This window comes from Canis lupus, chromosome 12 (assembly GCF_048164855.1).
Source record: "Canis lupus baileyi chromosome 12, mCanLup2.hap1, whole genome shotgun sequence".
NCBI classification, from domain to species: Eukaryota; Metazoa; Chordata; class Mammalia; order Carnivora; family Canidae; genus Canis; species Canis lupus.
This window is the reverse complement of record NC_132849.1, coordinates 33,716,496-33,743,736: the sequence shown is the minus strand read 5'-3', so window position 1 is coordinate 33,743,736 and position 27,241 is coordinate 33,716,496. Positions and strand designations below refer to the sequence as shown.

Genomic DNA, 27,241 nt, shown 5'->3' with positions numbered 1-27,241 from the left:
GTGGAAGAAGAATGTTTGTTTTGTGGCATCTCATGGGAAGTGTCATGGTTCTGCTCTACACAGAACAGCTCAGATTTCGAGAAAGCAGGTTCCATCATAGGCACCACAACATATATTCAAAATACCAGCTACAAACAAATACCACTGATCTTACAAAGAGAAGATAGTTATCAAAGAGAAGACAGATTCACACAGTGCTCATTCCAGAAAGATAGAGGATTGCAACATTATTCAGCCAAAGGCAGCATGTTTCAAAGTGTTTTGAAGTGAAATCAAACCTTCAGAAGTCAACTGACACTCAGTGTTCCCTTACCCTGGGTAAGTGCAGAAACAAATACTGCAAGGAATAGTGAAGGCCTGAGAGCAAAAACCAGACGTCCTTACTCAAGGTTGAAGAAGGGTGTCATGATTGGGAAATTCAGACTGGATTGCTCAGGGACTGCTCTCTTGGGTCACTGAGACGAATCCGAATGCTGACATCAGGACTCATCATCTTTGCTTTAATTTGTTATACAACTTCACATAGGAAAACCTGATTTCATTGTCACTACCCGAGTAACACTGCCACTTCGGTAACCTCCTCCTCATTGATCTCCTCCCATAGGCCCACAGATACTCCACTTTGGCCCCATTGGTTTCTGTGGTTCCCTGAACATGCCAGGCTTGTTCACACCTCCAGATCCTTGTGTTTATTGTTCGTTCTCCTCCCCTCCCTACGCATTCTCTAACCCCTCCCTGTGTTTTCTTTCAATTCAAGGACTTCGTCTTATTCACTGTTGTAGCCCTGGGGGTACCTAGAATGGTACCTGGTATCTAATAGGTACACTTCACTAACCTTGTTTTACAGGCACTCTGGACATTTTATAAACCAGCACCCCATAATACATCCTTTTCATTTAAACTAGCTGGAGTGAATTCTGTTGTTGAATCCTGACTGGTTCAGAAGATGATACCAGAAGCGTTTGTGGGCAGGACACCAAGGCCTTGGGAATTGGGGACTGGCTATCTGATTTAATTGGGTCTAAAGGCGGGAGAACCTGAGTACCACTGGCAACTGGACTAGGTGGTAGATGGGCACCTAGAGACAAAACAATTGTTAAATCATCATCTGTGGTCATTTGGAATAAAATGCCCATTCAAGGCAAGCCTTTGGCGGACTGAATGTGACAGAACAACATGGGAAACAAATAATAAAAGTGGAGCAGGTTGGCTTTTTCTAACTTCATGAGAAATTTTTAAGAAGGATAGGGTTAGGGCTTTAATATCTTTGTTCAAGACCCACTTAGGAAGCCAGGAATTTCAATGCTTGCCCTAAAAGATCCCTTTATTAATTGTGTGTGTGTAGAACTCACTTCATGGACCTTTAGGGATAACATGAAATGACTGAAAAATCAAACCAAGGAGAATAATCCTGCAGGGTGTTAAGTGATGAGATAGATTTAACTTACATGAGGTTAATTAATTTCTCAATTAACTGAGAAAGAGCTATCTATATTTCAAGAATTGAAATGTGACACTCAGGTGTATTTATATAGCTAAGAGCACCCCAACTTCCCACCAAACATCCTGTCTCATGCAAACTGGTCCCCAAACTTGTATGATGAGGCTGGTTTTGCCTTGACAGAAACCCTCTAATGTTCTCACTTGAGGTAGCTGTGTTGCACGGGGATAACCATTCTTCTCAAGGCTCCTCTCCCCAACACTTCTCAAGGTCTCCAAACCTTATCTAAAGTCAGATTTCAGGATGTCCCATGGGGCCTATTACAAAGTCAAACAGAGGAAGAGGTTTATGCAGCCAAAAGAACTATAAGATGTTGCTAATTTCCAATGGGGAATGCCTATGAGAATGGATTTCATTGATGTAGGACCAGAGAGGAAGAATCATAATTTTATATTGGACTGATTATTATAATATGGACACACTTACTAGAGATTCTAGTTTCAACAGACTACCTGGAACAGCTAGGAATGAATCTAGCTGATTACTAAACTGGTTGATTAAAACCTGGCTAAATGGCTGCCTATGGCAATTGAAGTTGAATGCCAGAAATCATTAGTAAAATGAGGAGGAGGAGATCCAAAGATCTGAGGAGATAGAGTGTTGGAGAGGATTTTTCATACGCAACATGCTCATCTACCTCTCAACTGTGCCTCCTCAAGGTGTTTAATGGTAGTGCCAATCTATGCTCTTCTCCAAATGCATGGTATGGCTTTCAGTTTTCTATTTTGGTAAAGAAGCAGAAGGATACCAGCCAATTGTACCAGGCTCTTCCTACCACCATAGTTTTCATTCCTTGGATCAAAGCCAGCTGGCTTCCCACCACCTCCCCCTCTCCCTTCTTCTAGTGTATTCATTTCAACTATCCAGGTAGGAAATGGGAAAAAAATCCAAAGGATGGATCTGTGGACCTACTAGGACAACTGTGAGATGGATTTGAGTCAAGATTTCATTTACCACCAGACTTAATGCTTCCTGCTTTCCATCCCTCTAAACTGACTGCAGTGTCTTTCAAGGTCACTGGTCACTGGTTTTACCTCAGAGCCTTGTCCAGTAATTCCTGAAATATAGGGTATTTCTCTTTTCCCAGTATGCAACTGTCTTGGTAAATGGCTACAGACTACTTTAGGGCAGGCTAAGAGAAGAATTAATTACAGATGTGTGATGTTACTGCAGGGCCATTCCTCAAGGACAGCCATCTTCCCTTGAGTCACCAGGTACTGGTTCTGTGAACTGGTTATTGTGGTGACTCAAGTCAAGCCTCTCACCAGTTTTATAGAACAAACAGAACCTTAGCAGTCTGCCCTTTTATTTTGGTTTGAGAGACCCTATGGTCAATTAGGCCATTTTGATCAATCACCCTTGGCTCTGTTGCCTGTTACAATTCTGAAAATGAACAACTACTATTTGGCCACTGTCATCCAGGGATCTCATCATCCCCACTGAAATCAGGAAGCCATTTCAAAGAAAGGCTCTCCCTACACTTCATTATCTGGGACATGATGCTTGTGCAACCCTCACTGATGTATTTCTCGGTACTCATGATTCACAGTCAATTTTCTACCAAACCACACCCTGTCTTATGGGAATTTTTCTATGAACAGTTAAGTGAGAGAGAAATTCAAGCCTTTTATATGTCAATTATACATCAATAAAGCTAAAGTTAAAAAAAAAAAAAGAAACTGAAGAAGCCTGACTTACATATATACATAATGTGCTACTGTCAGCCAGAAGTGGAATGGACAGCTGTAGTTTTATAAACCCACTAGCTTTATAATACTATAATCACTTATAATTGTTCCTTTGCATTTCTGATTCCTCATTAGATCTTAATCTTCTTGAAGGCAGGATTATTCCATTATACATAGTGCAATGGGAAGGAAAATCCTTCCTCTGGCAGGGACGCAATTTCTCTCACATAACCAATTAACTTGCCCATTGTACTTACTATAGAACACAGCAGGGTCTTAGAGAATGGGAATAGATTATTTTAAGTTTAATCAGGTGATGCCAGTTTCAGCTGCTGTACATACATGTAGTTTCTTTACTTGAGCAAATCCAGCCCAGTCTCAGTACCCAGTACTCAGCATGCAGCTATTGATCTAACAAGTGCTTTTTTTTCTATCCAAACAGAAGACACCAAAGGTTTTATCTGGCAGAGGAAGCAGTACATTTTCACCATCTTAGTGTTAAATCAGCTCTTCTTAATGACACGATTTAGTGCTTGGATCTCTTGGTCATCAGCTAACCATCCCACAGCTCAGCCTACCTACCTGTCCACTATGTTGATTGCCTCATATCTGCACACCAGTTATTTATCCAAACTGTGAATTTACTCTATTAAACAATGGCTCAAATAGGATTGGTATGTGTGCAGTCTGGTTGTTTACCTGTTTCTATTCACTGGTTTTACACTCTGTTATTACTTAAGTAGGTTTTAAGAAGGGAGTGAAGATAGATGGATGTTTTAAATTAATCATTATTATGCAGAAGTACCCTGCGTTTCATAAAAAGAGTGGCAGGTTCTGCACTGTTCTCCTATGTAGATCCAAGTCTCAGGGTGGACCAAAAGCACATGTATGCACTAGCCCTGCTAAATACACTTATAAAACTTAAAAAGAGTGGAAAGTAGGTAGTTCAGAGATCCTTGTGAGGGTAGCTCAGTCGGAAGAGTGTGAGACTCCTGATCTCTCAGGGTCATGAGTTTGAGCCCCACATTGGGTATAAATTGGGTATAAATAAAACTTAAAAAAGAGAGAGTGCGAGAGAGATCCTTGTGGTTGCTAAATACACTGTATGAAAGATTACTTGACTATGTTTTGCTCCTTCTTGCTGTGCATTCCTCCCATGACTGTCCATCTGGCCAACTCTTCCCTTTGTAAAGTCTAAGGCTAAACACTTCCTTCTCTGCAGAAACTTCCCTGATTCCCCAGGACTGGCAGATGTTGCAGTTGTACCAACATTAACCCAATCAACATTGCCATTTGTTTTTTTTTTTTTTTTAATTTTTTTTTTTATTTTTATTTATGATAGAGAGAGAGAGAGGCAGAGACACAGGCAGAGGGAGAAGCAGGCTCCATGCACTGGGAGCCCGACGCAGGATTTGATCCCGGGTCTCCAGGATCGCGCCCTGGGCCAAAGGCAGGTGCCAAACCGCTGCGCCACCCAGGGATCCCCAACATTGCCATTTGTAACTGCTATTCTGGGTATATGTCTCTCGATTCAATTTTAAGCTTCTTGAGGGCAGGACTGAGCCACTATATCTTTGTATCCTCTGCACCAGCAGAAGTCCTCAATAAGTTATTTCTGAAGTGAATGAATAAAAGAATGGTGCACACTGAGGAAGCTGTTAAGTTTAATTAGATTTGAATTCTGCACTCAAAATACTTACAATCCAGTAAGAGAGAATGCACATAAAAACACATAAGGCAGGTAGGTACCAAGGACGTAACAGAGATAGAAATAAAACTCTGTGGCTATGCCAAGGAGGGAGGAATTCTACCCAGGTGGAGGAATTTCTGAGATGTTGAGAATATCTAGGATTTCCCATTTTATTTATTTTTTAAAGATTTTATTATCTACACCCAACCCCCATATCAAAAATCACATGCTCTACCAACTAAGCCAGCCAGGTGCCCCTAGGATTTCCCATTGCAAAGATGATGATAGAGAAAGGGAAAGTGGAATAAGTTAGAATATTCCAAGTTAAAGGAAGAGCATCAGCTAAGTCCCACAAGTAGGAAGGCTTACGGTGCATAGAGGAAAGAGAAAGATGTTTAGTTCAGTTAAACAGGTATGTGTATTGTATGTATGGTATGTTTATTTTTAGGGCCTTTTTTTTTAAAAAAAAGACAGTCTTTGGGGATCCCTGGGTGGCGCAGCGGTTTGGCGCCTGCCTTTGGCCCAGGGCGCGATCCTGGAGACCCAGGATCGAATCCCACATCGGGCTTCCGGTGCATGGAGCCTGCTTCTCCCTCTGTCTGTGTCTCTGCCTCTCTCTCTTTCTCTCTCTGTGACTATCATAAATAAATAAACATTAAAAAAAAAAAAAAGAATAAAAAAAAGACAGTCTTTGTCTTTTTTAAAAAATTTTTTTAAAGATTTTATTTATTTATTCATGAGAGAGACAGAGAGGTAGAGGGAGAAGCAGGTTCCATGCAGGGAGCCCGACGTGGGACTCGATCTGGGACTCGATCTGGGTCTCCAGGATCAGGCCCTGGGCTGAAGGTGGCGCAAAATCACTGAGCCACCCGGGCTGCCCCTGTTTTTAGGGCTTTGAACAATATATGAAGTTTACATTTCTAACTTTATGAAAATATATGTTAGTTTATAAATTAACTTGTAGGATGGTTAAACGATCTGTCCTCTAAGCCAATACAAAACCTATTTCGCTCATAATAAAGATGAATTAATTCATCATGTAAACTGTTTTTTAAAATAATTTTTATTTTAAAAGTAAAATTTGTGCATTCACTGGGATATTGGAACAATTCAAAATAAATTTCAATTACACTGGACATTCTATTTTCTAATCTCATTTTTTCCCACAGTATCATTTCATGAATATTTCCCCAGAACATGACTATTTTACAGCTTCCATTTTAATGGGCTGGATGCATCATGTTCCATTATATGGATGTAGCAAAGTGCAGTTAACCAAATCTTTACTATTAGAAAATTAAGTAAGTCCCAATTTTTTGTTGTTATAAATGTTGATGTGTTGAACATTCTTATGTGTAACTTTGCAACTGATTATTTTATTATAAATTTCTCTAAATAGAATGTTTATTAAAGGATGAAAACCATTTAAAGGATTTTCATACATACTGCTAAATTTCCCTTCAATTATATACTCTCAGCAGCTGTGAATCAGAGTGACACATTCCTTGACTTTAACAATGCTAGGTATATTGGTTTTTCAAAATTCTTTGCTGATTTGATAGGCAAGAAATGGTACCTTATTTTAAATTTTTGATTTTTTTCTAATTAATTGGGAGAATAAACATGTTCTCCAAGGTGTGTTTGTCATTTTCCCCTCTGCTTTATGATTTACTTTTTCATGTAGGAATTGGATGTAAGTTCCATAAAAGTTAGGCAACTTTTTTTGTATGTTCTGTTTACTGCTATATCCTCTGTATCCAGCTGGAACAATAGTAGGATTTGACTCAAGTTTTTTTGGATGAATAGATTTTCGAAATGGGTGTTACTCTTTTAAAACATTTAATTTAATAAAATCTGCAAATGAAATTATATTAATTCTTCACCTGGCAAATAAATTTTTAGTTTTGTTTATGGTACTTTTTGTCAAAGGAAATCTCTAACTGATTTAGTATTTGGCAGTTAAGGTCCCCTTTCTTTTTTTAAAAAAAGATATTGATTTAGATAACTTGATTTTCAAGTTAAAAAAAATCCCGTTGGCACTCTGATAAATAAATAAATAAATAATAAATGCAATAAATAAATAAAGGAAGCAGTATCTTTGTAATAATGAATATTTCCATCCAGAAATATACGTTAACTTATTTTTTTATTTGTTTATTGTTTTAAAAGATTTTATTTATTTATTCATGAGAGACACAGAGAGAGGGGGCGGGCAGAAACACAGGCAGAGGGAGACACAGGCTCCATGCAGGGAGCCCAATATGGGACTCGATCCCAGGACTCCAGGATCATGCCCTGGGCCAAAGGCAGGCACCAAACCCCTGAGCCACCCAGGGAGCCCCAGAAATATATGTTAATTTAAATAAAATCATTTATGTACCTCACCTAAGTTTTGTAGTTGTCTTTACGTAGAGTCTGAAGAATTCTTTTTATCTTCTAAACTTTTTTGTTGTTGACATTTGAATGAGATGCTTCTCCACTAGATTTTCTAAAGTGCTGATTGGTACAAAAGCTGTTAATTTTTGTGTGTGGAATTTGGAGAGCTGTAGTCATTATACTGAATTCCACTGGTTGTAATGACTCTTAGGCAATTCTCTTAGATTTTGTAGAATACTATCATCCAGACAAAAATGATTAATCTTGTCTCCAAAGTTATACATTCTATTTGTTTTTCTTATTACAATACATTGGCTAGAGCTCTTGGAATGTTACATTATACTGGTGACAACTGACTTCTTTGTTTCTCACTTTAATGGTGGTTCCTTTAGTATAAAATCAGCTGTTGATTTGAAGAGGGGTGTGTGTGTGTGCACACACATGTACACTAAGGAAGTATTTTAATCCTAGTTTGCTAAGGTTCCCCCCCCCCCCCCCGCCCAATAACTAGGAAAGGATGTTGAATTTATCAACTGCCTTTTCAAATTTTATCAACCCCACGTATTTTTTTGGTCCGTTGACCTACTAGTGAATTATATGAATTCTAATATTGAATCCTAATATTGAACCATGGTTCATTCCTTGAATTCATACAGACATTCCTCATTTTATTGCCCTCGGTTTTATTGTGCTTTGCTTTATTGCACTCCACAGACATTGTGTTTTTTACCAATTGACAGTTTACGGAAACCCCTGTGAAGCAAGTTCATTGGCGCTATTTTTCCAATAGCCATCGTTCACTTTGTGTCTGTGTTTGGTAATTCTTATAATATTTCAAACCTTTCCTTATTATTATATTTTATGGTGATCTGCAATTAGTGATTATGACTTGCTGAAAGTTCTGATGATGGTTAGCATTTTTAAAAGCAATATGATATTTTAAAGTTAAAGTATGTACAGTGTTTTTTAGACATAATGTTATCACACACTTAATAGACTACAATATAGTGTAAACATAACTTTTTAAACACACTCGGAAACCAACAAATTCATTTGACTCACTTTATTGCAATCTTTGCTTTATTGCAGTGGTCTGGAGCCAAATCTGCAATATCTCCAAGGTATAACCTCATACATAATAGCATCGGGATGCACTGTGATTTATATTTGCAGCCGATTTGTATTCCTAAATATTTTTACTCTAGGTTAGTATTTGTGTCCCTCTGAGCACATCCTAAGATGGGAAAGAGGTAGTCAACAGATGCATCTTGGTAGAAAGAGGAGTGTGTTTCAGATGTAAAATCTGCCACAGTTAGCCCAACATATAATGAAACTGAGTGGTCATAGAGTCTCAGTTTCCAGATTACTTACCCTTTTGGATTTCTTTCCAGCTCATTTAAAAGTGTGTGATCACAGTATTCAAATACTAAATGCATTTTCCTTTTTCTTCTGAAAACCTCAATGAGGTTCACAAGGTTTGGGTGTTTTAATTGCTGCAAAAGGAAATACAAAGTTCAATGATTTGTTTCTCTTGGTAGTTTCTCCCAGATCCCTTACAACTTAAACAATGCAAGGCCTTGCTTATCTTTCTCTTTGCATTTCTTGTGGATAATTTTATTATGGTTACTCACAAGAGAAAACTACTCTTAGTAAGAATCATAGACACTTAAGGTTGGGGAAAAAAGAAGACATTTTTCTTCTTCTAATGTACCTGTAACAGGTGGTAATTAAGCTGCTTGAATCTCTGGAGATAGCAAATGAAGTACACACATGAAATAAAGGTACCGATGCCATAAATACTTTATGGATTTTGTGAAAATTCTAAATATCCAAGTCATAAAAGAACCTGAATAAAAAATTGAGGAGGTAGAAGTATTGAGTTAAAGGCTATAAAGATTATCAATCCCCATTTAGCTTGCAGAGTGCCGGAGATTTAAAACAAATGTCAGCTGGATTTAAGTGGTGTCTGGATTTTAGATCCCAACTTCCAAATCCGGCTAAACTACCTATTGTAGGAGTTCCCACAGTGTGTTTTTAATTTATCATCTATTCAGCTCTGTTCTTTGATTCTATTGCTTTCTCTTATGCTTAGATATTTTATGTGTTAAATTCTATCTCAAGCTAAAGCATTTCACAAGGCAGCCTCTGTTTAATGTTTTAAACCAGGGGAGAAATTCTATTATGGGTAAGATAACCCATCATAGAGTAACTGTATAATTTATCATCCAATCAGGGTAAAGAGTATAAGACAAGACTGTCCCAGGCAAACAGGCAGATACAGTCACTCTGCCTATATCTAGGGTGGCCACATAATTTAGCACACAAACCAGGATGCCTTTTTTTTTTTTTTCCAAAGATTTCATTTATTTACTCATGAGAGACACAGAGAGAAAAAGGCAGAGACACTGGCAGAGGGAGAAGCAGGCTCCATGCAAGGAGCCTCGATCCTGGGACTCCAGGATCATGCCCTGAGTGGAAGGCAGATGCTCAACCACTGAGCCACCCAGGTGTCCCAAACCAGGATGCTTTTGAAAGAAGGTGCTAATCAGACTGGACTCTGGGACAATAGCTATAAACAGGACATCTGGTCACTCCCATCTACATATAACTCATTTTCTCTATTGTTTTCCCAGTATATTAGATACATCACTTTTCAAACCGTACGCCACTTAGAAAGATATCTATATAGAGGGAGCACCATATTTTGCATATAGTGGGAGCTGCATAAATATTTTACAGGCCCAATAGAAACAGCATCCTCTACTTTAGTTTCTGTAAGCATGGTTTGAGGGGGGAAAAATCACTCTGCAACTATGTGCTCAATAGTTTGGGAAAAATGACTCCATCACATATTAAAAATATGTCCAGAGCACAAAATCGATTTGCCATTGCCTAAAGAGCAGAAAGGCAAAGAATGGATGGACAGGTCATACAGGTAAGCCAGCCACTTTGTGCTATGCTAAAAACCACAGAAGGGAAGAAAACAGTGTTTTTACCAGGAAAGTAAGGGATTTATAGATGCTAACCTGGTCAAATCTGTCTTTGGGCAGCTCAGCAATTTATATCCCTTTTGCAAATAAAATTAACTTAGCCCAGAAAAACAGTGACTTGTATAAATAAAACAGGTAATACGGAGGACAAAAATCAAATCACATTTAAATACTAGGAGGATGTGAGGAAGGTAAGATACATTTATTTTGGAAGGAATCTGTTCAGGGCATGCATGGGTGTAACACATCATATAGCTGGCAAGAGGTACATTAGAAGAATCATCGCCAGACAAGCTGAGGTGGAATCTTACTACTTTAAAAAAAAAAAAAGATTTTATTTACTTATTCATAAGAGACACACAGAGCGAGGCAGAGACATAGGCAGAGAGGAAGGCTTCTGCGGGGAGCCTGATGCAGGACTTGATCCCAGGACCCCAGGATCACACCCTGAGCTGAAGAGCTCAACCACTGAGCCACCCAGGGCCCCTCCGACTTACTTATGACCTTAAAGTCCATTCTTAAATTGGGGCATTGTGACCCAGGAGGTACTACCTGAGCTTAACCTTACTTGCAGACATGAGGCGGCTGCAGGTGCTGGATAAAAAGCATTTACTTTTATGAGAAAACCACCCACGGCCGGTTCAGACACACCCTGTAGCTTATTAGCTCTGCGACAAAGCCGCCTGGCTAACCCGCGCCCTCTGCCGGCTGTGAGGTATCAGTGAACCAGTTTTTATGATGGGAAAATTCTGCATATATTAAATTATATTTTAAACTATTATTAGTTTGAGAAAACCTGCTGCAAATAATACTTGGAAGGACGGATAATGTGGTAATTGTTATCCTCCTCTAAAAACTGGTTTCTGGGATTTTCCTAAAAGAAAGATGGCACAGGTCAAAAGTAAGGAAATCACACTTTTATTACTCAAAGTGTGGTCTATAAATCAGCACCTACTGTGCCATCGGGGAGTTTGCTTGAAATGCTGAATCTCAGGCTGGCCATGGACCTTTGACTCAAAATCTTCATTTTAGCAGAGTCCCCTCGGGAATTCCAAAGCACATTAATGTTTGAGAAGTGCTGTCCTGTACCTCAGTTTCCTCTCTGATAAAATAAGGATGATGGATGAGAGGCATCCCTAAGGTCTTCTGTGCTTCTAACACCATAAGATTTCTAGGACTGGAAAATATTTACGTTGAAGACTTATCTTACATGTCAAATCCTATCAGAGTAAAAACAACTTTAGAGGTGCCTGGCTGGCTCAGTCTTAAAGCATGTGATTTGATCTCTGGGTCTGGAGTTCAAGCCCTACGTTGGGCATAGAGCTTACTTAAAAAAAAAAAAAAAAACCTAACAAAATCTTTGTGAAAAATATCTATATGGCTGGGGGAGATACTCAATATGCCTAAGACCCGGTGGAGTGAAGCACAGATGCCATATTGATGCCTACAGGGGCACTGGTACAGTCCTGGTGGGCTCCTGTGCCAGGAGGTGTTCTTTTAGCTGCTGGTTTGTGGGGAGAAGGGAGGTGGGCAGGTGGAGAAAGGCCAAGGTGGGGGAGGGGGAGGGTAAACACTGGGGTGAAGGGACTTAGGACATTGAATATTTACCAACCACAATGTAAGGACTTCAATATCAGAACTGCCAAAGTCCAAAGTAATAATCAATTTATTTTCCATAGTTGCTGATACCAAGAAATTTAAGTTCAATGAGAAAAAAATATCACTTTAAAATCCATTTGAATTGTAATTTTGGCATACACATTTCATCCAATACCATGATGTTATAGATATACAGAGAAAGTTAACGTACCTTCAACATACGTATTTCCCTTAGTGCTATTTTCTTAATAACAGGATCATCTTCAGATTCCACAAATTTTTTAATAGCTACCACTTGTCCTGAGGTTTTGTTTCTGCATTTGAATACAACCCCATAAGACCCTTCTCCAATCTTAGCTAATTTTTCGTACTTTTCCATTACAGTTGAAATGACTTATATTACTGTATTGATTGACTTGCAGCACAATGTTACACCTGGAAAATAAGATGACTCAGCTTAATCAAGTTATCAAGGACAACGTGCTCACAGTCTCTTACGTAAAACCGATTTACTTAGATCCCAAAATTTCTTTCCGTCATTTAATTTTAAATACACTTAAAAATACTGGAACATTATTTTGGTAATTCAGTTTAGTCATAATGCGGTTCTTCCAGCTACTAGAAAGATTTTATATATTTCTTATAATGGGTCTGCTTTTAGCTCAGTTGAATTAAAGAATTTGTGGAAAGGAACCGTATCCAGTCTACTTTCATTATCCTCAAGTAAATTATTAAAATATGATGCTGTAAAATCCAGCTGGTGGAACATTTCACACTCTTGAATACAGTGTTTATCTTTTCCTTCCTCACCTCTCTGACTAGGGGACTAGAAAGAATTGAGGAAGAGACAGGGTACAAAGTGCTATACTTCCACCTGGTGGAGAGAAGAAAGAGTAGATGCGGTTGCTGACCAAAGCAGCCATTAAAAACAGAAAATCTTTTCAGTGCATCATTTATTGCTCTTAGCTTTTATATGTACGAAGGAACAGATCCTTAAATTCTTAGCTCCCAAATAAAATAAAGAGCATGAAAAAGGAGACAGGTTTCTCTAATTTTTCAATGATGCTTTCTTTCATAGGGATTTCCATGGAAATATTTTTCTGTCCTCCATCACTCACTTCACTTGTGAATTTTGTGGTGACTGGATTACATGTTGAAGAAGGCCAACATTATTAAATAAATAAGTCTAGGATTAAAAATATATAGCTTTACATTTTTAATATAAACCACTTTATCAAGCAGAATCTTAATATAATCTAATAGTGATAATAATAGCACTTAAGTAATATTGTCCTATGAATGTTACATATAATTTTGCAACCATTCTATGAAGTAAGTGCTATTTCTAACCAATTATGTGGATGAGAAAACCAAGGGAAAGTGAAGCTAGGATGAAATTAGAACCCAGAAAGTCAGGTTCCAGATCACAATTTGAATCACTATGCTATACTGCCTCTCAGTTAATTCAAAAGAATGCACAGTCCAGGTCTTAGTATTAATAAACTGTCAAGTGAAATGCTGACCACTTTTACAAATTTCTCCTGGTTCAAATGAGTACTTTTTTTTTTTTTTTTTACTTCACTAACATCTTTTTCATCATCCACAGAGTGTCTCAGTGGAGAAAGAAATCATCCACGCTCACTTGCCACCATAGAGATACACAACTGGGAAAAGTGTTTTACTTGGGTAAATGACTATTACTAAATGTTTTACAATGCTATATATATTTTTTATAGATTCTATTTTCTCTTATTAAAGGGAGAAAATGGAAGCAATATACACTTAATGCATGGAAAATTCATCACAGATTATGTTTTGAAAACTCTGTAGGTTATACCATTTTGTTACATAAATATTATTATCTTAAATGTATTTAGATACAAGCATGCATACATTTGTTCTTCAGGCTAGTTACAGGTGATAGGAAAGAAAATAGAAACTAGGAATTTGCTTTAGAAAGTTATTGGTGTAAATCTCTGTGGATTTATGAATTCAACCTGCTTGATAAGTCCCATGTTACCGGCATAAACTATGAATATGCCAAAAAGCTTAATTATGATATTTAAGTCTTTGTATTATTTTATTTCTCTCTAGGTAGATGATTTGATCTACTGATCTATGATTTTCTGTTTTTGCAAATGGCTTAATAATGATTGAGTTCTCAGACTAATACTTAGATCTCTCAGTTACATCAACCAAACTTCTGAATTCGATAAAATAAAGCACCAGAAAATAGTAAAAATATTATTTTATCTGGTAACCTCTCAATAGTAGCTGTTTTCTAAAGCCCTTATATGTTCATGGAAGATGAGTCTGAGCATGCAGAGAGGACTCAGACCAACGCAGAAATTCCTCAAAGGCATTTATTGTTCTAATTCCAGCTTACTAGGACTCTACTGGAGTGTGAAGAAGCAGTAATTCTTAATATCTTAACTGAGGTACAGACCAATTATATGTTTGATGACTATCTCTACACAAATAGAATCATCTCAAAATCGGCTTGTTTTAAATAAAATGCCTTCTTTCTTATTCTCTACACTTACCCAAAGTTCCCAACCCTCTCCATATTATACCTAAATGGCTTGGGAAGATGTATATGGTGGAGAACTTTGATAGTGCCGAGGATAATGGTGGCTGTCTAAATCTAATCTCTTCAATAAACAATAAAACCATATTAAATGCAATGCTTCCAACATTGCAGGAAGACAGAGGAATTTACAAATTAAAGTAGAAAAGTAAACTCCAAATTCTGGAAGAGATATCTTTGAAGGTCCCACTTTACAGAGAGCAAATACAGGATTGGGGTGGGATCTGTAAAAACTGTCAAGAAGACAGAAGAGGAAATGAAGGGTCTATGATAGACTTAAAATCATCCCCCCTCCATCCCTTGAGGAGAAAAAACAGCACACATGCAGAAATCCTAAGTGTGTCTGGTAGATCAAATGTCTGCCGCAGGGAAGGGACTTAAAGGCAAGGATGCTGAGGAGGCATCAGTCAGCGTGACACTGCTCTTGGGGAAGAGAAGGGCAGGAGGGAAGGGAGAGGCCTCCCCAAGCTCCATCAGAGGCTGGATAGAGAAGGGAAAAAGAAGCAAGAGGGATAGATTTGTGCCCCTGCAAGACAAAGGAGAACCCAAAACTGAAGGGCATGCAAATCTCTTCACCACTAATTTTTAAAATGTGCTACTCATGAAAAAAACTGCACTTTGGTACAGTGACAAAAAGAACTACCTTGAGCTAGGATAGCTGTCAATTATTACAAGACAAATCCTGCCAAGGAAATAAAATACAGAAGAGCAGTTTCCATACAAACCTATTACTGGAGGAAAATAGAAATGAGAATCAAACATTTTAGCTGAAGAAAATCATGCCAAAAAATAAAACTAACAATGAAGCAGAAGAAAACTATCACAACACTCCAAACTGATTTAAGTATCTTCTAACATTCATCTGGAGATATGAAAGGCTACTTTTCTTTTTTAAAGATTTTATTTATTTCAGAGAGGGAGAGAAAACACGGGGGAGAGGGGAGAGGGAGAAGCAGGCTCCTTGCTGAGCAGGGAGCCCAATGCATGTGGGGCTTGATCCCAGGACCCTGGGATCATGACCTGAACTGAAGGCAGATGTTTAACTGAGCCACCCAGGTACCCCCATGAAAAGCCACTTTGTTTTGTTTTGTTTTGTTTTTTACAGAACACAATCCATTTAATCTTGAACAACACTATATAACAAAACTACAGAAATGAGCACAAACCCCACAAACCAGTATGCTCCCTCATCAATTCTATAACTGCAATAAATTTAATACTGTAAACAAACACTGAGCAAATCAGAGCACTGTGGAAAGAGCTCAGGAGCTCAAACAAGTCATACTATAATTTTTATGCGCTAAGAGAGTAGTGAGGCAAATGGAATTCTTAGAACATTACTTAAAAATAGATTTTTAAAGACAAAGGTCCCAACTGATTCTTATACACACACACAAAAGTTCATCTGTCACAGACAGCAAATGTTGAATTTATACACTGGAGTTTCCGGCAGCATCCTGCACATTTAGAATAATTAAAGTTGTCAAATCTAGGATGGATCATTCACATCTGTAGAGGACGGGACACAGCTGTCCTGGGCTACTGCGTATGTGCTCACTGCTGCTTCTCAAATGCAAAAACCAAGTAAATACTTGTGGCTTCCCACTCTGATTTACTTAAGGTTCCCAAAGGTAACCTTACTTGACTGTTCTTCATGTATTCTGCTGCATGTTCATAGTCATCCACCTTCTCAGAGGCAAGTTTGGAATTCTCCTTTGCTGGATATGGCTCCAGGGCCTGCATTAGTTTTAACAACATTTTATTTTCCTTGTTCTTAATCTTTTCCTCATAGAATTCCAGAAATGTCTTTTTGTAGACTAGTTTCATATTGTACTTCTTCGCCATTTCATTTAGCAATGGAAAATAGACCAAGAATTCAGGGACATCCACAACACCTTCCAAGTTGAAGTCATGTTTGCAGCCGAATAAAGGATAATCTCCTTTCTTCTGAAACTTCACAGTATATGTCTCATTCCCAAATGATTCTGTTTCTGAAGCTTCAAGGCGTCTTATCAGTTCAAAGCTATTGGGAGTGGTACCAATAAAATAGCCTCCAGGGCTCAGTCTCACAGGCATTTCTGAGCATCATGTCAGCCTGCTCATAGGATTCAAATGAATAATGACAGACAAACTGACGACTACAGATGTCAAAGCACGTTTCGGGGTCACGAAATTTGTTAATCAAAAGTTCCTTTGAACAATCAGCAGTTACAAATTCTGCATTGAAAATATATTCATTATCACAACAACGATTTTTCATGTCCTCATACCGCTGCTGACACTGTTTGACAGAAACATCAGCGATATCCGTACAAACTAGCTTGTTAATTCTTCCCTTTTTCCATTTGAGCAAATCTCCACCTTTACCACATCCCAGGTCCAAAACAGTGATATCGCGTTTTTTTTTCTGTCGTACCTTTTCTAAAAATTCCCCAATGAGGACACTTTTCATCCAATTATTAGTTTCTTAGGTAAAAAATATGACTTTGGCTACGCTTCTCCAAACCAACTTCCTGTAGTTCATTATAGTGGGCAGCCACTGCTGAACTGTGTCCTTCTTCTAAGTTTTTTTGCTTTTCAGGAATATCCTCAAGTTCTATTTTTCTCTTCTTCTGTGTGTCATCTCCAGTAGAAGGTTCATCTTTGGGAAAATCATCAGTTTCCATTCTTCTTTTCCTTGAAATGCCCTCATCATCACCAGAACCTTTTTCCTCTTGGACAATTTCAGCATCAAGTTTTCTTTTCTTGGTTGGAGTATCTTCCCCACAACTAGAACTTTCCTTTATAAGATCATCTTCAAATTCCTTTCTCTTTTTTGGTGTGTCTGCTTGTCCCCAGACAGGAGCCTTTTCAGAAAGTCCAGTCCCAGGAGTGGTTGTGTTTTCATTAATACTGAATGAAGACTTTGTTTCCAAATCTTTTGATGCTTTTGCCTCTTCGAGAGAGAGCTTTTCACACTCTTCTGCTTTTGCAGAATTTTCCATTTTTGATTACTTAAGTAGGTGGCAAAACTTCATGAATAAGTGGAACTGTTGGGTGTTTCTTCTGGCCTAGTGACACCACGCAGGCGGCCACAGCTCTGTTTGTGGAAGCACGAAAAGCCACTTTGAATTAGAAATTCAAATAAGACCAGAAATGAAAGAAAGAGAAAGAAAGAAAGAAAGAAAGAAAGAAAGAAAGAAAGAAAGAAAAGAAAAGAAAAGAAAAGAAAAGAAAAGAAAAGAAAAGAAAAGAAAAGAAAGAAAAGTTATTTGAACTCAGGAAACAAGAAAAAGACAAAACCATCTCACAGATAATGGCTAAAAAACACAAGATGCCAATGGGATAATAGATTCTAATGAAAATTGGAAGGGGCATTTTAAAAAAGCAATGAAGAGAACAGCAATCAAGAGAATAAAAATGAGGGAAAAAAGTAACAGATTTTAGAGCGAAAGTGGTTGAAATAGAAGACAGGCAAAAAAGACCCAACATATGTAACTAGAATCTCTGAAGAAAAAAAAAACAGTGTAACAGAACCAATAGTTGAAACTATAAACTATGACATTTTTCTGGCAACAAAATAAGATTGGAGTATACATATTGAAAAGGCCCATGAGGTAGTTGGCAAAACTGAATCACAACAATCAACTCAAAGGTGTATTGGAATAAAACTATCAAATCAAATACTTACATAGCCTGTAGGCATAAAGACTAAAGTGTAGGAGAATGAGAGTGACATCCAAATTGTCAAGAGAACACACAATGCAACATAAAAATATAGCAGCCTTTTGAAGACACTCAAGAAAGTGAAAGCCAGGATTTTCTACTCAACCAAACTGTCCTTCAAGTAGCAAAGTTATAGAAACTGTTCAAAATACGCAAGAACTCCAGGTATATTGCATTCGTAAACCTTCTCAAAGAATCTACAAGAGGACAACTTTTACCCAACCAAGAGCTGATTGGGAAAACTGCAGGAAGAGATTTACAGTAAGCATCTAATATATTTAATTGAAGACTAAAGCAAAAGTGGGGACAATGGTGGAAGAGTAACATATAAATGTTAGAAGTGCAGGACGCCTGGGTGGCTCAGTGGTTGAACCTCTGCCTTTGGCTCAGAGCATGATCCCAGAGTCCTGGGATCAAGTCCCACATTGGACTCTCTGCATGAAGCCTGCTTCTCCCTCTGCCTGTGTCTCTGCCTGTCTCTCTCTCTCTCTGTGTCTCTCATGAATAAACACAATCTTTAAAAAAATAAATGTTAAAAGTACTGACAGGTTAGAAAGTACTGCAATTAAAAATATGTGTAAGAGGGATGCTTGGCTGGCTCAGTGGTTAAACGCCTGCCTTCAGCTCAGGGCGTGATCCTGGAGTCCCAGGATCGAGCCCCACATGGGGCTCCCTGCATGGAGCCTGCTTCTCCCTCTGCCTATATTTCTGCCTTTCTCTGTGTGTGTCTCTCATGAATAAATACATAAAATCTTAAAAAAATAAAAATATGTGTAAGAAATGGAAAGGGAAAGAAGAAAGCAGAATAAACTCATTCATAACTGAACAGATGGGGGAGTAAAATATACCATTAAAAACAGACAAACCATAAAATAAAAGGTTAAATAAGAAAGCAGGGACTAAGAGCATTAAAAAAATACCCAAAGAAATCTGAGACATAAAAACCAACACAATACATAAAGAAACACAGATTAATATTGTACACATAAAAATTATAATATAAAACAATACGACAGAATAAAGACTAATATCAGTGATACCAATAATTATGAGTGAGCTTAACTCACTTATTAAATGAAAAAGATTTTCAATTTTACTCTCAAAGCAAGCTCCAACTATATGCTCTGTGCAAGAGACACATCCAAAGTGATTCAGAAAAGTTAAAATAAAAAGACAAGCAAAGGTATTCAGGGCAAATGGAAACATTAAGAAAGAAGATTTATGATCCTAGTATCTGACTGAGTAGAACTAAAACTACAAAAAGAATTAAATACAACAGAAGGGGGGTAGTTTTAATGCTAAAGCCACAATTCACAATGAAGATATAAGAGCCTCCAAATAATATAGCAATTACTGTTATAAAAGCAGAAACTTTAGGACATGCAAGAAGACATGCACTGAAATACATTAATAATGAAACTTAAATATACTACTGTCAGGAAAAGGCAAGGTAAATGCACAGAAGATACGTAACTATGTAGAAGACTTAAAAATGTAACCATAAAGGCAGCCTTTAGAAAGGCAGCATTGAATTTTACACTCTGATAATCTAAAATGTACCTTCTTCTCAAGCACACATGGAATATTTATAAAAAATGATCATATATTAGGTCACAAAGAAAACATTAGAAAGTTTCATAATTAGAAATCACAAAATCATTCTGATTACAAACTATCAAACTAGAAATTAGAATTAAAATATATATACATAAAATTAAAAAAAAGACTTTCCACCTAGAAACAAAAAAAGCCTTCAATTAAATACCTCTTGCGGAAATGCAAACTTAAATAATGGAATGTAAAAAAATAATAATGAAAATACTACATATCTAAAGCAATGATATATATTTAAAGTGGGGATTCTCACCTGGGTGTGATTTTAGCCCCCAGGGGTATTTTTCAATGTCTGGAGATATTTTTGGTTATTATGGGTATGTAGAGGCCAAGGGTGCTGCTAAGTATTCCTCAATGCACAGGATAGAACCCCACGATAAAGAATTACCTATCCAAAATGTTTATAATGCCATGGTTGAGATAACCTGACATACAGAAATTAGGAGAAAAAAATCCAGAGATCAAAACAATATAGAAGAAAAATGAGTAAAAATAACAAGCTTAACAATTTAAAAAAAGAACTACAAAATAAGCCAAAGAAAGCACAAGAAACAATAAAACTGATGCAGAAATTAATAGAGAACACAAAAATAATAGATCTAATTAATAAACCCAAATATTAGTTCCTTAAAAAAATTAAAACAAACCTATAACTAGCTTAACCAAGAAAAAAGGGAGAAAGAATGAATATAAGAAATAAAAATAAGAAATGACAAGAATAACCACCAAAGAGAACAATGTTTTTAAGAATCATGAGGCTACTTTGCAGACATCTATAAAAATGAATCTGAAAATGTAGATGAAATGGATAATTTTCTAGAGAAATACAGTTTACAAAAATTTACTTATTTAGAGGTTGAGAACTTAGAGTAATTTTGTATAAGAAATAATTTGTGGTGTGTGTGTGTGTGTTTAATCCCACAAAAAGCACCAGGGGCCAACTATGGCTTTGACTACTGTGGGGGTAAAGAGGTTGGCAATCCTCTTTCTAAAACACAAGACTAGTCAAAATTGTCAAAAAAACAAAACTAAAGCCAACACATAACAATTTGGGGGCTCTGGAAATCAACCAAAGGCAAAACACAAATTGAGAAGTATTTATTCATGATACATTAGAACTCTACTTAAGGACAATGGGCGTCTGTGGCTTCTTACCCGGGTCTGCTTGCCATTCTTTATCTATCCCCATTCTCCAGCTCAGCAGGTGTAGCAGTTCTACCACTGTGAACAGGCCATAAACCAGAAGCCTTACTCTAAGAGAAAATGTGCTTGATATGGCTCAAACCTGTGACAGGCTGAAAACCTGTGACAATACTATCAGTAAAATCCTTAAAAATTCAGTAAGAAACAAATGGGGAAAACCCCCACAGCTTTGCAAGCCTAAGGGTATGGTTCCTGTAGGGGTGAGCTGCAGACTAGCCAAAAATTTATGGGAGGATCCTGGAAATATAAGAACCATAGAAGAGTTTGGTTGGCTTTACATATCTCTGGCTAACTGGGAAACTATGAGGAATGCACAGGAAAGATAAAGGAAGTTAAAGCTGAGGCAGATTTGAGGACTGACTGAATTATGAATATGCTCTTCAACCCACACACTGATCCACTGGGAAAGGGTGAAAGACTATGGCTAGAGTTGTTTAAATACCACTGCTGCCCAAACTATTGGTGACCACTAAACTATGCAGACAATGGTTAGTCCTAGAGAGCCAGGCCAAAAAAATTAAAAACTGAACACAGACAACAACAGTCACACCCTCAGAAGGAGATAGATTCTGGAATACAAGCAGGTTACAAAAACAAAAACAAAAGCAACCCACAAAATTTTCCTCAGGGGGGAAAACTGGAATCCAGTATAGATATAATATCTAAAGTGTCTAGTGTCTAGTTTTCAATTAAAAAAAATGAGACATGCTAAGAAAAAGCATGTCTTCCTGATACTCAAAAAAAAAAAGTTAATAAAAATGGATTCTGAATGGATCTAGCTATTTTATTTAGCTGACAAAGACTTTAAAGCAACAATTATAAATTTGTTCAAATAATTAAAGCAATATAAAGAATTAAAGAATTATATGACAATGATTTAATAAATAGGAAAGCTCAACAACAACAACAAAATGACAAGTTTAAAAAAAAAAAAAAAAGGAACCAAACAAATTTTTGAGTCGAGAGGTACAACTGAAATGAAAAATTCCCTACATGGGCTCAAGAGCAGACTTGAGATGGCAGAAGAAAGACTCAATGAATCTGAAGATATATTAATGGAAAAAGACCAATATCCAAGAGAGAAAAAAAGACTAAACAGAGCCTCAGAGGCCTGTGGTACAAAATCAATAGTACCAACATAAATGTAATGACATTCCCAGAAAGACAAGCGAGAAAAAGGGGCAGAAGAAAATAATGAAAGAAATAATGGCAAAAAAGTTCCAAGTTTAATGGAAAATATTAATTTACAGATTCAAGAGCTAAATGAATCTCAAAGTAGGATAAACATTAGGAGATCCAGCTCTAGATATATTATAGCCAAACTGTTAAAAGCCAAACTGTTAAAAGCCAAAGATAAAGAGAATATCTTGAAAACAGTGAGAAAGATCCATTCACATACAAAGGAACAATAATCCTTTCTGACAATAATCCTTTAATGACTTCATCATTAATGAACTGATGCATCAGAAAAACAGCAAAAAATCAATAAAACAAAAAGTTGGTTCTTCAAAAAGATCAATGAAATTGATGAATTTTTAGACTAAGAAAATAGAGAAAAAAATCATTCAAATCACAATCACCTAGAGAAATTAAAAATGGCTAACAGAATATTATGAATAGTTTTATGCAGCCAAATCAGACAATGTGGTTGGCTTAAAAAGACGAAATATCAAAACTGACTCAAGAAAAAGATAGAAAATTTGACTTGCCCATAACAAATGAAGAAACTGGATAATAATGAAAAATAACCCACAAAGAAAAGAGTCAGATGGCTTCATAGTGAATTCTACCAAACATTCAAAAAAGAATTAATGCCAATATTTACAAACTAGTCCTAAAAATAGAAGAGGAGGAAACATTTCCTAACTAAATCCATAAGGCCAATATTCCCTTGATACACAGACTAAGAAATTACCAGAAAAACTACAGATTATTTTCATAAATACAGACACAAGAATCCTCAATGAAATAATTGGCAAACCAAATCCAGACACATATAAAAAAGATTATATACCATGAATATGTGGAATTTATTTCAAGAATGCAAGTTTGGTTAATATCTTTTTTTTTAAAGATTTATTTATTTATTTATTCAGAGAGAGAGAGAGAGAAAGGCAGAGACAGGCAGAGAGAGAAGCAGGCTCCATGTAGGGAGCCCGACGTGGGACTGGATCCCGGGTCTCCAGGATCACACCCCAGGCTGCAGGCAGGGCTTAACCGCTGCGCCACTCGGGTTGCCCAGTGTGGTTAATATCAATGTGTAACACCATAATAGTAACAGAATAAAAGACCCAACCACATGACCATTTCAATAGGCATAAAAAAAAAAGCATTGATAAAAGCCAACACTCACTCATGATAAAAATCTCAACAAATCATGAATAGAAGGGACCTTCCTCAAGGGCATATGTGAAAAATGTAGTTAACGTGTGAAAAATGTAGTTAACATGTTTAAAGACAATGCTTTCTCCCTAAGACTGGGAAAATGATTTTGCTTTTACCACTTCTATTTAACATTGTATTGGAAGTTCTTGCCATTGCAATAAAACAAGAAAAATAAATTAAAGTTATATAGATTGGAAATGGAAAGTAAAGCTGTCATTACTTGGAAATGCCACGATACTGTATGTAAAAAAAGAAAACCCTAATGAATCTATAAAAAAGCAACTTGAACTAATGAACATATTTGCAATGTAGTAGGATACATGATCAATATAACATACTAAATTGTCTATGCACTAACGACAATTTGGAAATGAAAACAATTCCACTCATCATAACATTAAAAGAATAAAACATTTAGAAATGAATTTAACAAGTGAAGTGTAAGACCTGAACATTGAAAATTAAAGGAGAGATAAATAAAAGGAGAGAAATGTCATGGTCATTGGTTGGAAAACTCAATAAAATGTCAGTGCTCCATAAATTCACTGACAGATTAAATTCAATCCCTATAAAAATCCCAATAGACTTTTTTGGGGCTAGAAATTGACAAGATGAACCTAAGACTGATATGTAAATGCACAGTACCAGGAAGAGCCAAAGCAAACTGGAATAAAAACAAAAACAAACAAATAAAAACAAAAAAAAAAAATAAAAACAAAAAATAAAGACTTACAATACTTGACTTCAAATTTTACCATAAAGTTATAGTCAATCAAAGGATATGGCATTGGAATAAAGATAGACATATATATTAGTGAAACATTCAAGAAATAACACTTTTTATTTATAGCCAATTGATTTTGACAAAGATGCCCTGGCAATTCAATGAAGATAGACTATTTTCAACAAATGATGCTAGGACAATTAGCATCCACAAGTAACAACAACAAAAGCCAAAAAAACCTTAGATACCTTACACAATATACAAAAATTAACTCAAAATGGATCACAGACCAAAATGTAAGAGCCACAACTACTACTGAGTTCTAGTTAAAAAAAAAAAAAAGGAGAAAAATCTTTTTGACCTTAAGTTAGGCAAAAATATCCAAGAGATGACACTAAAAGCTTGATACGTAAAAGAAAATTGATAAAATGAATTTATCAAAATTACAATCTTCTGCTCTTCAAAAAAAAAGAAAATGAAAAAACAAGCTGCAGACTCAAGAAAATGTGAGATAAAGGATTTGTATACACAATATATATATACAGTACTCTTACAATTCAACAGGCAGCCAGATAACCTACGTTAAAAATGGACAAAAGGTATTTTTCAAGTAAATTCTATCCCCAACATGGGGCTCAAACTCAGAACCCCAAGATCAAGAGTCACATGCTCTGCTGAGCCAGCCAGTCACCCTATAAATGGACAAAAGGTTTCAAGAGACATTTCACCAAAGAAGATACACAAATGTTTAATAAGCACATGAAAGAATGCTATTAGCCATTAGGAAACGTAAAATAAAACCACAATGATACTTCTACACACACACCAGAACAGGTAAAATCCAAAAGACTGACAATATCAAGGATTGATAAGGATGTATAGAAACTGAAACTCTCACACATTAATGGTGGGAATGTTAAATGGCACAGCCCCACTGGTAAATAGTTTGGTTATATCCTAAAAGTTAAACATAAAACATAAATAACAATTCTATTCTTTGGTATCTACTCAGGAAAAATAAAAATATATGCCTGTACAAAGACATGTATGCAGGTGTTTATAGTACCATTATTCATAAAAGCTTCAATTGAAAACAATCTAAATGTCCATTAACTGATGAATGAAAATCCATGCGATGAAATACTCATTCAGCATTAAAAGGAAAGTATTGATATATTCTATTATGTGATAAGCATAAAAAAAAAAACCACAACTGAAAACATATGCTATGTGAAAGAAGCCAGACAACTCTCCTCCCACCCCCCACATATTGTATGATTCCATTTACATGGAATTTCTAGAAAAGGCAAATGTGCCACCGAGAAAGACCCAGGATTTCCTTAGTGGTACTGTTGCCTGAAATGCAAAGCCTGAATTGAATCATGAGAAAAAAGTAGAAATAATTTTGACATCCTACAAATATCTGGCCTGTGATTTTTCAAAAGTGCTAAGGTCATAAAAGACAATGGTCAAGGCACTGTTCCAGAAGGAAGGAGACTGAAAAGACATGAAAATAAAATGCGGTGTTGATCCTGAAATGAATCTTAGAATAACTATAAAGAGCAATGCTGGGATAATTGGTGAAACCTAAATATTGACTGTGGGTTAGGTATTAAATTTCCTGATTTTGGTAATCTGTACTGTGGTTATGTAAGAACATGTCTTCATTCTTAGGCAGTTTACACTGAACTACTTAAGCATAAAGGTACATGATGTCTGCAACTTACTCTCAAAAGGCACAGAAACATTGAAAGATACAAAAAATTAATTACTCTCAAAAGGTATATCAAAAAATTGAGGTACTCTCAAAAGTCAAACAGATGAAACTGGTTGAAAATATTTTTCACAGTCATTAGTGATGTTCAATTGAATTTATGTATCTCTTGGCTATGGGGCGGGCTTCCTGACTTCAAAATTTACCAAATATCTGACTGTTAAATTAATGAAATTCCGTGCACAAAGGCAAGAACAGATATGGAGTTGGACCCATTGGTAAATACAGAAACATATCTGAGTGGGTAAGATACTTGAGTGGATCATTAAATTCTTTGAAAGTTTCCTATTTTATTTCCTTAGTCTGAAGGAAATGATGCACATAGAAACAGAAAACCCTGGGAGGCGGATTATTTTCCATGACCGTATCACAAAGCAGGTCCTAAGGGCTCAAGCAAGCCTATGGAATACACTGGGGGAAGAAAATTAAGAAAGAGAGAGTAATGGGGTGAAAACATACTTATTAATTTCCTGATCTTAAATCTATAAGAAACTGGTGTAAACAGCGGTGTTAGGAACAAGGGAAGCAAAGGGAGACATTTTCAAGACCAGGCCAGCCCAGTTAAATTCTGCAGGCTTAAAGCCACAAGGTGCTATGTTATTTATTACTGTTTCCAATGCAACCAAACCTGCACTATTCATGTTTAATAGAACTGATCAGGAAAAATGGGCTGCGAAAGGATTCTGCATCTGTCTTAGGAACATCATATTGTATCACGGAACTTCAAAAGTACACACACACCTGTTAACAAAGTTGTTTGTTTGTTTTTTTTTTAAAGATTTTATTTATTCAGAGAGAGAGAGGGGTGGGGTGGGGCAGAGACACAGGCAGCGGAGAAGCAGGCTCCATGCAGGGAGCCCGATGCAGGACTCGATCCCGGGTCTCCAGGATCACGTCCCGGGCCGAAGGCATCCGGGCTGCCCAACAAACTCGTCCTGACGACGGTACAATCATATTAATTAAAAGCATCCCAGGAAACCAGAAGACCACGTAATTTATATAAGCCAGGAAACTGGTTTTGTTTAAACCACCACCACCACCACCACCACCACATTTCCTATGTACGCGTACCTGGAAGCGTGGCCGAGTCCGCTTGACCTCCAGGCCTCTAAAGGGGTCTCGACCCCCCAAGGCAGCGCAGCCCGGCGGCCACCCGGGCCCGGCCTCCCGAAGCGCAGCTGCGCGCCCGCGGCCCCTCCCGCCCTCCCGCCCCGCTCCAGGCCCCAGGGAGCCGCGGCGCGGGGTGCGGCCTCAGGAACGCCCCTCGCCGGGAGCGTGCGCGCAGACCCCGCCTGGCTCTCCCCCAGGCCCCGGGCCCGCCCGCAACCGACTTCCGGCGCGGACCCCGGGCGCGCCCCACGCAGCCCCGCGCAGCCCCGCGCAGCCCCGGCCGCCCCAACCCTGG

The 27,241-nt window shown here is 37.3% G+C and overlaps 1 protein-coding gene and 1 pseudogene across 12 annotated transcripts in view; both read right to left on the bottom strand.

Annotated features, from left to right (window-relative positions):
- The window catches only part of CDKL4 (cyclin dependent kinase like 4), an 82,587-nt gene that overhangs the window by 50,377 nt on the left and 4,969 nt on the right, over nt 1-27,241 (bottom strand). For 10 of the 12 annotated variants that reach the window (XM_072770449.1, XM_072770454.1, XM_072770451.1 and 7 more), the window contains 2 exons: nt 12,056-12,279; nt 8,627-8,748 (listed from right to left, as the gene is read on the bottom strand). In XM_072770449.1, coding sequence (XP_072626550.1) covers nt 8,627-8,748; nt 12,056-12,223 — 290 coding nt within the window. In that variant the 5' untranslated portion in view covers nt 12,224-12,279. Of the gene's footprint in view, nt 1-8,626; nt 8,749-8,966; nt 9,102-12,055; nt 12,280-26,907; nt 27,040-27,241 lie in introns of those variants that run through there. The other 2 variants (XM_072770445.1, XM_072770456.1) reach the window with 2 other exon arrangements.
- LOC140601480 (mRNA cap guanine-N(7) methyltransferase pseudogene) lies at nt 12,289-27,032 on the bottom strand (annotated as a pseudogene).